The 15,547-nt window shown below is 41.6% G+C and overlaps 1 protein-coding gene across 2 annotated transcripts in view; it reads left to right on the forward strand.

Moving 5' to 3' along the window:
• LOC124019051 (cadherin-2-like) overlaps nucleotides 1-15,547 on the forward strand; it is a 116,835-nt gene that overhangs the window by 7,581 nt on the left and 93,707 nt on the right. For both annotated transcript variants that reach the window (XM_046334410.1, XM_046334409.1), the window contains exon 2: nucleotides 7,217-7,355. In XM_046334410.1, coding sequence (XP_046190366.1) covers nucleotides 7,217-7,355 — 139 coding nt within the window. The remainder of the gene's footprint in view (nucleotides 1-7,216; nucleotides 7,356-15,547) is intronic.

Here is a 15,547-nt window from a genome sequence, read left to right on the forward strand (position 1 = left end):
TTGATGATTGAGTTGGAGGCGTGCGTGGCCACGCAGTCGTGGGTGAACAGGGAGTACAGGAGAGGGCTCAGAACACACCCTTGTGGGGCCCCCGTGTTGAGGATCAGCAGGGAGGAGATGTTGTTGCCTACCCTCACCACCTGGGGGCGGCCCGTCAGGAAGTCCAGTACCCAGTTGCACAGGGCGGGGTCGAGACCCAGGGTCTCGAGCTTGATGACGAGCTTGGAGGGTACTATGGTGTTGAATGCTGAGCTGTAGGGTTAGGGCAGTGTGGGTTAGGGCAGGTGGGTTAGGGCAGTGTGCAGTGTGGTTGAGATTGCATCGTCTGTGGACCTATTTGGGCGGTAAGCAAATTGGAGTGGGTCTAGGGTGTCAGGTAGGGTGGAGGTGATATGGTCCTTGACTAGTCTCTCAAAGCACTTCATGATGACGGAAGTGAGTGCTACGGGGCGGTAGTCGTTTAGCTCAGTTACCTTAGCTTTCTTGGGAACAGGAACAATGGTGGCCCTCTTGAAGCATGTGGGAACAGCAGACTGGTATAGGGATTGATTGAATATGTCCGTAAACACACCGGCCAGCTGGTCTGCGCATGCTCTGAGGGCGCGGCTGGGGATGCCGTCTGGGCCTGCAGCCTTGCGAGGGTTAACACGTTTAAATGTCTTACTCACCTCGGCTGCAGTGAAGGAGAGACTGCATGTTTCCGTTGCAGGCCGTGTCAGTGGCACTGTATTGTCCTCAAAGCGGGCAAAAAAGTTATTTAGTCTGCCTGGGAGCAAGACATCCTGGTCCGTGACTGGGCTGGATTTCATCTTGTAGTCCGTGATTGACTGTAGACCCTGCCACATGCCTCTTGTGTCTGAGCCATTGAATTGAGATTCCACTTTGTCTCTGTACTGACGCTTAGCTTGTTTGATAGCCTTACGGAGGGAATAGCTGCACTGTTTGTATTCAGTCATGTTGCCAGACACCTTGCCCTGATTAAAAGTTCAGTGACCATTGTCCCATTGCCTGCATAAAACGACCTAAATCTCGCACTCACATTGTTACATGACAAATGTGACTGGAGGTTGTGACAGATATCTCTGACTCGGATCAGTCCCTACATTATTTTATTGCAGATAAGCATGCTCCATTCAATAAACTAAGTGTAAGGGATAGAGCTAATCCCTGAACTATCAAAGAAACTTCAGGTGAGAAATTTAGCTTGGGCTAAGACTAGGCTAACTGATTCTATGTAAAAGCTTAAAAATAGATGCCTATCCCAGGTTAGAAAAGCACAATCCTCATACAGTACTTCTTGAAATGTATATCTGAGAATCGTGGGAATCCAGCTTCATTCTGGAAGGTAGTCAAATCTCTAAAACAAAACACCATCCCCTCGTTATCAAAGCAGGTTATGACAGCCTCGGCTCACATAACAGATAAGATGGACATTTGGTGTGCTTTTAATAACCATTTTGCCTCAGTAGGTAAAGATGGCGCTGACAGATAGGGCAGCTGTGCTTCTAGCTCCTAAGCAACTTTGCAGTATTTGTTTTTCTGTGTTATTCATTACATTATTATCCCAACATTTTTTGTGGTGTTATTAAATACAACCGGAAACAGCAGAGGGAGCACCCCTCTATCCACATCGATGGGACTGCAATAGAGAAGGTGGAAAGCTTCAAGTTCCTCAGTGTACACATCACTGACGAACTGAAATGGTCCACCCACACAGATAGTGTGGTGAACAAGGCGCAACAGTGCCTCTTCAACCTCAGGAGGCTGAAGAAATTTGGCTTGACACCTAAAACCCTCACAAACTTTTACAGATGCACAATTGAGAGCATCCTGTCGGGCTGTATCACCGCCTGGTACGGCAACTGCACAGCCCACAACCGCAGGGCTCTCCGGAGAGTGTTGCGGTCTGCCCAACGCTTCACCGGGGGGAAACACCTACGCACCCAATGTCACAGGAAGGCCAAAAAGATCATCATGGACAACAACCACCCGAGCCACTGCCTGTTCTCCCTGCTATCATTCAGAAGGCGAGGTCAGTACAGGTGCATCATAGCTAGGACCGAGAGACTGAAAAACAGCTTCTATCTCAAGGCCATCAGTCTTTTATTAAATCGCCATCACTAGCACCTTAGAGGCTGCTGCCCTATATACATAGACTTTAAATCACTGGCCACTTTAATAAATGGAACACTAGTCACTTTAATGATGTGGATATCTTTCGCATTACTCATCTCATATGTATATACTGTATTCTATTCTACTGTATTTTAGTCAATGCCACTCCAACATTGCTCGTCCAAATATTTATATATTCTTAATTCCATTCCTCTACTTTAGATTTGTGTGTATTGTGTGTATTGTTGTGAAATTGTTAAATATTACTTGTTAGTGTCACGCCCTGACCTTAGAGATCCTTATCTATTCTCTATGTTTGGTTAGGTCAGGTTGTGACTCGGGTGGTAAAATCTATGTTTCCTATTTCTTTGATTTTTTTGTTGAGTGTGGTTCCCAATCAGAGGCAGCTGTCTATCGTTGTCTCTGATTGGGGATCATATATAAGTTGTGATTTTCTGTTTGGGTTTTGTGGGGTGTTTTTTTCTGTTTAGTGTCTGTGCCTGACGGAACTGTTCGATTTCGTTTTTGGATTTGTTATTTTTGTTTGAGTGTTTCTTGTAAATAAATATCACTTTCCACGCTGCGCTTTGGACCACTCTTCCTTCCACCGATGATGAGCGTTACAGTTAGAAATTATTGTACTGTTGGAGCTAGAAACACAAGCGTTTCGCTACACCCACAATAACATCTGCTAAACATGTGTATGTGACCAATAACATTTTGATTTGATTCAAGGTCTACCGATTTGATAAAATAGCTTCTGAAAACTCTGATTCCAGCTGAGGGAGTTCTTAATGCACTTCGAGCCAAGTCGCAGAGAACGATACATTCCCAGATACACATTCCTCATTTTCATTTCAACCATTGCATGTCTATGATATGCTAAGTGCCTTATTGAAAATGTATGTTAAAAAAAAATCAGCAGAGGCTGACTCCCTTGATCCTTTTTGCTATAGCTTTCTGACCCACTTATCATTAACCTTAGAATCATTAACCTATGTTTTTAACTTGACAATTGTTTCTGGGGTTATCCCTAAAATCTGGAAGTCCTCCCCGTACACAAAGGCAGCGATCCTTCTGAATTGGATAACTACTGTCCAACTTCCAAGCTATTTTGCCACGCCAACGTTTTAGAGTCCCTGGCCAACTCTCAGCTGAGAACTTAAACTTCTCATCATATTCTTAATGAGCACCAACCTGTTTCTAGTCCTGGACATAGCACTGTTTCAGCAGCTACACTTGTCTTAGATTATGTGCTGTATTGTTTAGACCATAAAACGATTGTCTTAGATGATGTGCTATATTGAAAAAAAAGTGGAGATTTAAGATTAGTTTATTTTCTAGAAATACATCCAGCCTCATTTGGATTGTTCAAGCAGTGCTTCTCCCAGTGCTTGATAATGGGGATATAATCCACATGCATGCGGCAGCCTCTGCTTTAAAACCTTTAGATTCAGTCTATTATTCAGCACCGCGTTCTTTTCACTGGGGACCATTTTTGTTGACATCGCTGCATTTCGTATAGTTCTGTTGGCTGGGACTCTCTGACTACCAGAAGGGCTCAAAATGGGTGTCACGCCTTGGTCATTGTATTTCGTATAGTTCTGTTGGCTGGGACTCTCTGACTACCAGAAGGGCTCAAAATGGGTGTCACGTTCTTGTATTTTGGTTCTGGGACTCTCTGACTACCAGAAGGGCTCAAAACGCCTGGTCATTGTATTTTGTATAGTTCTGTTGGCTGGGACTCTCTGACTACCAGAAGGGCTCAAAATGGTGTCATTGTCATTTTTCGTATAGTTCTGTTGGCTGGGACTCTCTGACTACTAGAAGGGCTCAAAATGGGTGTCACGCCTTGGTCATTGTATTTCGTATAGTTCTGTTGGCTAGGACTCTCTGACTACCAGACACGCCTTGGTCATTGTATTTCGTATAGTTCTGTTGGCTGGGACTCTCTGACTACAGAAGGGCTCAAAATGGGTGTCACGCCTTGGTCATTGTATTTTGTATAGTTCTGTTGGCTGGGACTCTCTGACTACCAGAAGGGCTCAAAATGGGTGTCACGCCTTGGTCATTGTATTTTGTATAGTTCTGTTGGCTGGGACTCTCTGACTACCAGAAGGGCTCAAAATGGGTGTCACGCCTTGGTCATTGTATTTTGTATAGTTCTGTTGGCTGGGACTCTCTGACTACCAGAAGGGCTCAAAATGGGTGTCACGCCTTGGTCATTGTATTTTGTATAGTTCTGTTGGCTGGGACTCTCTGACTACTTCAAAATGGTGTCATTGTCATTGTATTTTGTATAGTTCTGTTGGCTGGGACTCTCTGACTACCAGAAGGGCTCAAAATGGGTGTCACGCCTTGGTCATTGTATTTTGTATTTTCGTTATATTATTTGCTCAGGCCAGGGTGTGACATGGGTTTATGTTGTTGTATTTCATATTGGGGTTTTGTATTATTGGGATTGCGGTTGAGTAGGGGTGTTGTATAGGCTTGGCTGCCTGAGGCGGTTCTCAATCAGAGTCAGGTGATTCTTTTTGTCTCTGATTGGGAACCGTATTTAAGTAGCCGGGGTTTCACTGTGTATTTCGTGGGTGATTGTTCCTGTCTCTGTGTAGTTTCACCAGATAGGCTGTAATTAGGTTTCACGTTCCGTTTGTTGTTTTTGTATTTGTATAGTTATTTCATGTGTCACTTTGTTCATTAAAGCCATGAGTAACCACCACTCTGCATTTCGGTCTGACTCTCTTTCTACAAACGAAGAACGGCGTTACAATGGGTTACTTTTTGTATATACAGCGGTTCTCCAGAGACTCCCCCACTAGTTCAGATATTAACTGGAGATCCAGCACTTGTAATACCCACTCTCTACACTGTCTGGTTCTGGAGGTCCCACAGGAACATACCCTTTTAGTTTTTATGCCCCCAGCTCATGGAATAGTCTTCAGGCAACCTTGGAATTAGACTCGATGGCCCCTATTGGACAGTTTAGTTTTTATGCCCCCAGCTCATGGAATAGTCTTCAGGCAACCTTGGAATTAGACTCGCTGGCCCCCATTGGACAGTTTAGATCGAGTTTAAGGAAGGTCATATGTGAGAGTTGTGTCTGTTTTGAATAATCTTGTTGTATTTATTATATTGATATTATTTATTGTATGTTCATGTTCACAGGGCTCCCTTGCAAATGAGACCCTGTTCTCAATGGTGACCCACCCTGTATACATATGAAGTAAATGAATGTATAAGCAACAGTCATTTTTCGTACTTTGGTCATCATACTTTGATCTGGTTTCATCCAAATATCATCACATTTGATTAAAAACATGATTTTGATTTTGAAATGGTTCTTTAAACACTCTCAGAATAAAGGGTTCCAAAGGGGTTCTGTGCAGAGGGATAGGGTTCTACCAAGAACTGTTTTGATCAGAATAAACCTTTTTGGATGACAAGGGTTCTTTGTGAGGCAAAGGGTTCTATCTAGAACCTTTAACATCCTAAAGAAATCTCAGTCGTCCAACAGCCTATCGACCAAACAATCAACCTGTCGACTAAATGCGGTCAGCCCTACTACCCAACCTATTCGGTTTTGCATCTTCATTGCATTCATGTATTCATTTAGAAGAGTATGAGAGTGTTTGAAACATGCTTGGAGATGTTTTATGTTAGAAATTAGGCTACGATAAGCAACAGAGATAGAAATAAATAGAGACAGATGAGTGATTTGCAGAGTGTTGGCAGATTAGAGGTTTTGATTAGAATGAAATAGAAAAGGCATGAGATGAATGAGTTAGGTCACGTCATGGAAAGGTCAAGGGTTACAGCGTTTTGACACACACATCTATGATGTGAGCTGGTCTGGTTTGTTCTAGGCTCCGTTTCCCCATGAGCATTTCGCTACACTCGCATTAACATCTGCTAACCATGTGTATGTGACAAATAACATTTGATTTGTTTTGATTTGAATGGTAGTGCACCGATGTTTCAGTACTTCTGTAGTACCCTATTCCTCCATATCTTCCCTGAATGAATCACTGATCTGATAGAGCTCTGCCTTCACACCGATGTTTCAGTACTTCTGTAGTACCCTATTCCTCCATATCTTCCCTGAATGAATCTCTGATCTGATAGAGCTCTGCCTTCACACCGATGTTTCAGTACTTCTGTAGTACCCTATTCCTCCATATCTTCCCTGAATGAATCACTGATCTGAAAAGAGGTAGGTGAAAGCAAGCAAGGGGTTCCAAGACATTTCAGTTGTGTAGCCATATCAGATCTGTGATCACCATTTCTTTTTTTATTGTACCTTTATTTTACTAGGCAAGTCAGTTAAGAACAAATTCTTATTTTCATTGACGGCCTAGGAACAGTGGGTTAACTGCCTGTTCAGGGGCAGAATGACATGATGGTAGAGAAGAGGGAGGGTGCGTTTCTGAAGTGTGTTTCTGAAGTGCTGTATAGGTTCTGCATCCCAAACGGCACCCTATTCCCTATGTAGTGCACCACTTTTGACCAGAGCCCATTGGTAGTGCACAAATAGGGTGCCATTTGGTACGCCGACAGGAGGTCTTTCTCAGTCTAATCATACTACCTGCTTACCCTTACACTCATTACTCCAATCACCAGCCTGAGTGGACTCTTAACAACAACATATGTCATTGTGCCGTTCTGTGAGGGGGATAGGGCGGAGGGCATAGAGAGGTAGCCTACACATTAGATATTAGTTGTCTGTCTGCCGCTGGGCTCGGCCCCTCCTAATGAGCAAATACTGTTGCTGTTATTTGACACAGTTATAGACCTTTATGTTGTTAGAATTAGAATAGTATGTCTCTTTTATGCAGCCTATAATATAAATATATTGCATTTGGTGGTGGTTATTATGTCACTTCTCTTGCCTATTATGATAGTTATTAGTGGTTATTACATCGTTGTGAACTCTTTTCATTTAAGCTACTCTGTAGACACTTTTTTTCAAAGCATTTTACAGTGCAGTGAGTGCATATTATATATATATATTATATATATACATATTTAAGTATGTGTAACCTATCCAGGTCTATATTGATCTTTTTTCTCACACCTTCTGTTCTTCCTCTCTGTTCTCCAGATTGCTGTGCAGGGCGGAGGTGCCGTGGGGTCATTGCCATGGAGGCAGGGATTGTTGCCGTGCACACGAGGCTTCTCCCAGGAGGAGTACAGTGTTGCCGTGGACGAGGAGCTAAGAGAGGGACAAGCCCTCCTCAACGGTACACACACACACACACATACACACACACATACACACACACATACACGCCTTACTTCACCACAAGGGCTGGCGATTCAAACAACAACCTAAAACTCTGGGTGGGGATATTTTTGGAGAGTAACCTAACATGATATGTTTTGGGAGTAGCTTCATATTATGTTTGGGTGATATTTGAGTCGTCATGTTTTTAGCTGCGGGCCAGGACTGAGGGTTGGGTAATCAAATCAAATCAAACAGTATTTGTCACATGCGCTGAATACAACAGACTTTACCATGAAATGCTTATTTAAGAAACTTAAGACTTGAGAAAATATTTATTAAATAAACTAAAATAAAACAAATAAAAGAGAAACTAGAAAATAACAATTCTGAGTCAGGGTACCGAGTCAGGGGGTACCGGTACCGAGTCAATGTATGGGGGTACAGGTTAATTGAAGTACCGTAATTGCTGGACTATTAAGCGCACCTGAATATAAACCGCACCCACTGAATTATAAAAGAATATGTATTTTGTACATAAATACGCCACACATGTCTATAAGCCACAGGTGCCTACCGGTACATTGAAACAAATGAACTTTACACAGCCTTTAAACGAAACACAGCTTGTAACAAAAATAAATAGACTTTAATGAAACACGGCTTGTAACTAAAATTTAAACAGTAGCCTACCAAGCCTCCTCCTGTGCACTGAAACCACTGAAGTCATCTCCTTCGGTGTCGGAGTTGAATAGCCTCAGAATTGCTTCATCCGATGTTGGATCGTTTTCATTGTCGCTCTCGTCACTTTCATCCGGAGGCAAATACCCCGCTGAGCTCATGCTGCCCCTTCAACACGCAGCAGTCCAGCCTTTCGAAACCTGTTGATGATAGTGGATTTTTTGACAATGCTCCACGCTGTCAGGACCCACTGGGAGACTTGACCATAAGTTGCTCTTCGCATGCGGCCCGTTTTAGTGAAGGATTTCTCCCCACTTGTCATCAAAGCCTCCCACTGAACAAGGAGCGCCACCTTAAATGCACGATTTACACTGATGTCGAGTGGCTGCAAATACTTTGGGCCATCTGCTTTTCTTCCCTCTGAAAGGTTTGTTGTCGTTTTGCACTGAGTCAGTTCCTCACGCTGCTGATTACAACGTCTTATAATCGACTCATTAAGGCTAAGCTCCCATGCAGCAGCTCTATTTCTTTTTCCAACAGCCAGATCGATTGCCTTCAACTTGAAAGCTGCATCATATTCATTTCTCTGTGTCTTTGCCATGATGAGGGTGACAAAATTACTACTGTAATCAGAATGATGGGAAGTTTGAGCAAGCTCGATTTACGTCACATTATGTGACGGTGCTCAGCTCGCATGAATCTTGCGAAAGCGGGAAAAATCCATAAATTAGCCGCGTCATTGTATAAACCGCGAGGTTCAGAGTGTGGGAATAAAGTAGTGGCTTATAGTCCAGCAATTACAGTAATATGTGCATGCAGGTGGGGGTAAAGTGACTATGCATAGATAATAAACAGAGAGTATATGCAGGTAGTGACTATGTATAGATAATAAACAGAGAGTATATGCAGGTAGGGGTAAAGTGACTATGCATAGATAATAAACAGAGAGTATATGTAGGTAGTGACTATGTATAGATAATAAACAGAGAGTATATGTAGGTAGTGACTATGTATAGATAATAAACAGAGAGTATATGTAGGTAGTGACTATGCATAGATAATAAACAGAGAGTATATGTAGGTAGTGACTATGTATAGATAATAAACAGAGAGTATATGTAGGTAGTGACTATGCATAGATAATAAACAGAGAGTATATGTAGGTAGGGGTAAAGTGACTATGCATAGATAATAAACAGTGAGTATATGTAGGTAGGGGTAAAGTGACTATGCATAGATAATAAACAGTGAGTATATGTAGGTAGGGGTAAAGTGACTATGCATAGATAATAAACAGAGAGTACATGTAGGTAGTGACTATGCATAGATAATAAACAGAGAGTACATGTAGGTAGTTACTATGCATAGATAATAAACAGAGAGTATATGTAGGTAGTTACTATGCATAGATAATAAACAGAGAGTATATGTAGGTAGTTACTATGCATAGATAATAAACAGAGAGTATATGTAGGTAGTTACTATGCATAGATAATAAACAGAGAGTATATGTAGGTAGGGGTAAAGTGACTATGTATAGATAATAAACAGTGAGTATATGTAGGTAGTGACTATGCATAGATAATAAACAGAGAGTATATGTAGGTAGGGGTAAAGTGACTATGTATAGATAATAAACAGTGAGTATATGTAGGTAGTGACTATGCATAGATAATAAACAGAGAGTATATGTAGGTAGTTACTATGCATAGATAATAAACAGAGAGTATATGTAGGTAGGGGTAAAGTGACTATGTATAGATAATAAACAGTGAGTATATGTAGGTAGTGACTATGCATAGATAATAAACAGAGAGTACATGCAGGTAGGGGTAAAGTGACTATGTATAGATAATAAACAGAGAGTACATGCAGGTAGGGGTAAAGTGACTATGTATAGATAATAAACAGTGAGTATATGTAGGTAGTGACTATGCATAGATAATAAACAGAGAGTATATGTAGGTAGGGGTAAAGTGACTATGTATAGATAATAAACAGTGAGTATATGTAGGTAGTGACTATGCATAGATAATAAACAGAGAGTACATGCAGGTAGGGGTAAAGTGACTATGTATAGATAATAAACAGAGAGTACATGCAGGTAGGGGTAAAGTGACATAGATAATAAACAGAGAGTACATGCAGGTAGGGGTAAAGTGACTATGTATAGATAATAAACAGAGAGTACATGCAGGTAGGGGTAAAGTGACATAGATAATAAACAGAGAGTACATGCAGGTAGGGGTAAAGTGACTATGTATAGATAATAAACAGAGAGTACATGCAGGTAGGGGTAAAGTGACTATGTATAGATAATAAACAGAGAGTACATGCAGGTAGGGGTAAAGTGACTATGTATAGATAATAAACAGAGAGTACATGCAGGTAGGGGTAAAGTGACATAGATAATAAACAGAGAGTACATGCAGGTAGGGGTAAAGTGACTATGTATAGATAATAAACAGAGAGTACATGCAGGTAGGGGTAAAGTGACTATGTATAGATAATAAACAGAGAGTACATGCAGGTAGGGGTAAAGTGACATAGATAATAAACAGAGAGTACATGCAGGTAGGGGTAAAGTGACTATGTATAGATAATAAACAGAGAGTACATGCAGGTAGGGGTAAAGGACTATGTATAGATAAAAACAGTGACTATGTATAGATAATAAACAGAGAGTACATGCAGGTAGGGGTAAAGTGACATAGATAATAAACAGAGAGTACATGCAGGTAGGGGTAAAGTGACATAGATAATAAACAGTGAGTATATGTAGGTAGTGACTATGCATAGATAATAAACAGAGAGTATATGTAGGTAGTTACTATGCATAGATAATAAACAGAGAGTATATGTAGGTAATTACTATGCATAGATAATAAACAGAGAGTATATGTAGGTAGTTACTATGCATAGATAATAAACAGAGAGTATATGTAGGTAGTTACTATGCATAGATAATAAACAGAGAGTATATGTAGGTAGGGGTAAAGTGACTATGCATAGATAATAAACAGTGAGTATATGTAGGTAGTGACTATGCATAGATAATAAACAGAGAGTACATGCAGGTAGGGGTAAAGTGACTATGTATAGATAATAAACAGAGAGTACATGCAGGTAGGGGTAAAGTGACTATGTATAGATAATAAACAGTGAGTATATGTAGGTAGTGACTATGCATATATAATAAACAGAGAGTATATGTAGGTAGGGGTAAAGTGACTATGTATAGATAATAAACAGTGAGTATATGTAGGTAGTGACTATGCATAGATAATAAACAGAGAGTACATGCAGGTAGGGGTAAAGTGACTATGTATAGATAATAAACAGAGTACATGCAGGTAGGGGTAAAGTGACATAGATAATAAACAGAGAGTACATGCAGGTAGGGGTAAAGTGACTATGTATAGATAATAAACAGAGAGTACATGCAGGTAGGGGTAAAGTGACATAGATAATAAACAGAGAGTACATGCAGGTAGGGGTAAAGTGACTATGTATAGATAATAAACAGTGAGTATATGTAGGTAGTGACTATGCATAGATAATAAACAGAGAGTATATGTAGGTAGGGGTAAAGTGACTATGTATAGATAATAAACAGAGAGTACATGCAGGTAGGGGTAAAGTGACATAGATAATAAACAGAGAGTACATGCAGGTAGGGGTAAAGTGACTGTGTATAGATAATAAACAGAGAGTACATGCAGGTAGGGGTAAAGTGACATAGATAATAAACAGAGAGTACATGCAGGTAGGGGTAAAGTGACTATGTATAGATAATAAACAGAGAGTACATGCAGGTAGGGGTAAAGTGACATAGATAATAAACAGAGAGTACATGCAGGTAGGGGTAAAGTGACTATGTATAGATAATAAACAGTGAGTATATGTAGGTAGTGACTATGCATAGATAATAAACAGAGAGTATATGTAGGTAGGGGTAAAGTGACTATGTATAGATAATAAACAGTGAGTATATGTAGGTAGTGACTATGCATAGATAATAAACAGAGAGTACATGCAGGTAGGGGTAAAGTGACTATGTATAGATAATAAACAGAGAGTACATGCAGGTAGGGGTAAAGTGACATAGATAATAAACAGAGAGTACATGCAGGTAGGGGTAAAGTGACTATGTATAGATAATAAACAGAGAGTACATGCAGGTAGGGGTAAAGTGACATAGATAATAAACAGAGAGTACATGCAGGTAGGGGTAAAGTGACTATGTATAGATAATAAACAGAGAGTACATGCAGGTAGGGGTAAAGTGACATAGATAATAAACAGAGAGTACATGCAGGTAGGGGTAAAGTGACATAGATAATAAACAGAGAGTACATGCAGGTAGGGGTAAAGTGACTATGTATAGATAATAAACAGAGAGTACATGCAGGTAGGGGTAAAGTGACATAGATAATAAACAGAGAGTACATGCAGGTAGGGGTAAAGTGACTATGTATAGATAATAAACAGAGAGTACATGCAGGTAGGGGTAAAGTGACATAGATAATAAACAGAGAGTACATGCAGGTAGGGGTAAAGTGACATAGATAATAAACAGAGAGTACATGCAGGTAGGGGTAAAGTGACTATGTATAGATAATAAACAGAGAGTACATGCAGGTAGGGGTAAAGTGACATAGATAATAAACAGAGAGTACATGCAGGTAGGGGTAAAGTGACTATGTATAGATAATAAACAGAGAGTACATGCAGGTAGGGGTAAAGTGACATAGATAATAAACAGAGAGTACATGCAGGTAGGGGTAAAGTGACATAGATAATAAACAGAGAGTACATGCAGGTAGGGGTAAAGTGACATAGATAATAAACAGAGAGTACATGCAGGTAGGGGTAAAGTGACATAGATAATAAACAGAGAGTACATGCAGGTAGGGGTAAAGTGACTATGTATAGATAATAAACAGAGAGTACATGCAGGTAGGGGTAAAGTGACTATGTATAGATAATAAACAGAGAGTACATGCAGGTAGGGGTAAAGTGACATAGATAATAAACAGAGAGTACATGCAGGTAGGGGTAAAGTGACATAGATAATAAACAGAGAGTAGCGGCAGTGAAAAAAGGGGGGTGGCATTGTAAATAACCCGGGTAGCCATTTGATTAGCTGTTTTATGGCTTAGGGGTAGAAGCTGTTAAGAAGCATTTTGGATCTAAACTTGGCACTCTGGTACTGCTTGCCGTGCGGTAGTAGTGAGAATATTCTATGACTAGGATGGCTGGAGTCTTTGGCAATGTTTAGGGCCTTCCAGTGACACCACCTGGTATAGAGGTCCTGGATGGCAGGAAGTGAAGTACTGGGCCGTACGTACTACCCTCTGTAGCTCCTTGCAGTTAGAGGCCGAGCATTTGCCATACCAGGCGGTGATGCAACCCGTCAGGATGCTCTCGATGGTGCAGCAGTGAAATATTTTGAGGATTTGAGGACCCATGCCAAATCTTTTCAGTCTCCTGAGGGGGAATAGGCGTTGTTGTGCCCTCTTCACGACTGTCTTGGTGTGTTTGGACCATTTTAGTTTGTTGGTGATGTGGGCACCAAGGAACTTGAAGCTTTCAACCTACTCCACTAAAGTCCTGTCAATGGGAATGGGGTGTGCTCGGACCCCTTTTTCCTGTAGTCCACGAAGTCTCTGACCACCTCCCTATAGGCTGTCTCATCGTTGACTGTGATCAGGCCTACCACCGTTGTGTCGTCTGCAAACTTAATGATGGTGTTGGAGTCGTGCTTTGCCACGCAGTCATGGGTGATTAGGGAGTACTGGTAGGGACTAAGCATGCACTCCTGAGGGGCCCCCCGTGTTGCGAATCAGAGTGGCAGATGTTTTGTTGCCTACCTTTACCACCTGGGGGCATCTCGTCAGGAAGTCCAGGATCCAGTTGCACAGGGAGGTGTTTAGTTTCAGTGTCTTTAGCTTAGTGATGAGCTTTGAGGGCACTGTGGTGTTGAACGCTGAGCTGTATTCAATGAACAGCATTCTCATGTAGGTGTTGCTTTTGTCCAGGTGGGAAAGGGCAGTGTGAAGTGCAATAACGATTGCGCCATCTGTGGATCTGTTGGCGCGGTATGCAAATTGGAGTGGGTCTAGGGTTTCTAGGATAATGGTGTTGATGTGAACCATGACCAGACTTTCAAAGCATTTCATGGCTACAGACGTGAGTGCTACGGGTCAGAAGGTATTTAGGCAGGTTACCTTGGTGTTGTTGGGCACAGGGACTATGGTGGTCTGCTTGAAGCATGTAGGTATTACAGACTCTCACAGGGAGAGGTTGAACATATCAGTGAAGACACTTCCCAGTTGGTCAGTGCATGCTCAGAGTACACATCCTGGTAATTTGTCTGGCCATCCGCCCTTGTGTTGACCTGTTTGAAGGTCTTACTCACATTGTCTACGGAGTGCATGATCACACTATCTTCCCGAACATCTGGTGCTCTCATCCATGATTCAGTGTTGCTTACCTGGAAGCACGCATATAAGTAATTTCGCTCGTCTGGTATCTCGCTCGTGTCACTGTGCAACTCATGGCTGGGATTCTTAGCATCTACATAATCTGACCACTTCCGTATTGAGCGAGTCACTGGTACTTCCTGCTTTTGTTTTTGCTTGGAAGGACAGAACTATGGTCAGATTTGCCAAATGGAGGGCGAGGGAGAGCTTTGTACGCGTCTCTGTGTGTGGATTAATTGTGGTCTAGAGTATTTATTCCATCTATTTGCTCAAGTAACATGCTGGTAGAAATTAGGTAAAACAGATTTAATTTTTCCTGCATTCAAGTCACAGGCCGCCTCTGGATTTGCATTTTCTTGTTTGCTTCGTGCCAGCATCGTTTTGTGATGGTAAATAGACAGCTACAAAAAATATAAATTAAAACTTTCTTGCCGAGCAAAACCTCGAGACTTCCTAATATTACATTTCATGCAACAGCTGTTATTGACAAATAGACACAGACCGCCACCCTTTGTCTTACCGGAGGCAGCTGTTCTGTCTTGCCGATGCACGTACATTTTTTTACTGGAACAACCAACTGTATATTATCCATGTCGTCGTTCAGCCACGACTCGGTGAAACACAAGATCTTATAGTTTTTAATGGCCCGTTGGTAATATAAGATATCACAGTTTGGCCTGTTGGTAAGTGTTGCAGTCAGTGGGTGGAGTCTCTGCACTATGCAACAATATGGAGGAGTGTTTCATTACGATCAGGAGGTGGAGGTGAGTATTAGGGGAGGACGTGAGGGGCAGTGAGGTGGAAGGGGCTGAAACCATCTGCCTCGTCACACACACAGTGGGTGTTTTCCCACACACTCATTCACACACGCACACTCCACATACAAATGAAACATTGTGTGATAAATTATATTCATCTTGTCAGCCTGTATCTATCCTTTGATCAATGACCTTTGTGTGTGTACAGACAGGATGACCCACCCGGGGTCTCACTATTTTGTGTGTGTGTGCGTGTTTTCAATACTAGTGCCAGAGGCATACAGAGG

Source organism: Oncorhynchus gorbuscha, unplaced genomic scaffold (genome assembly GCF_021184085.1).
Source record: "Oncorhynchus gorbuscha isolate QuinsamMale2020 ecotype Even-year unplaced genomic scaffold, OgorEven_v1.0 Un_scaffold_618, whole genome shotgun sequence".
Classification (NCBI taxonomy): domain Eukaryota; kingdom Metazoa; phylum Chordata; class Actinopteri; order Salmoniformes; family Salmonidae; genus Oncorhynchus; species Oncorhynchus gorbuscha.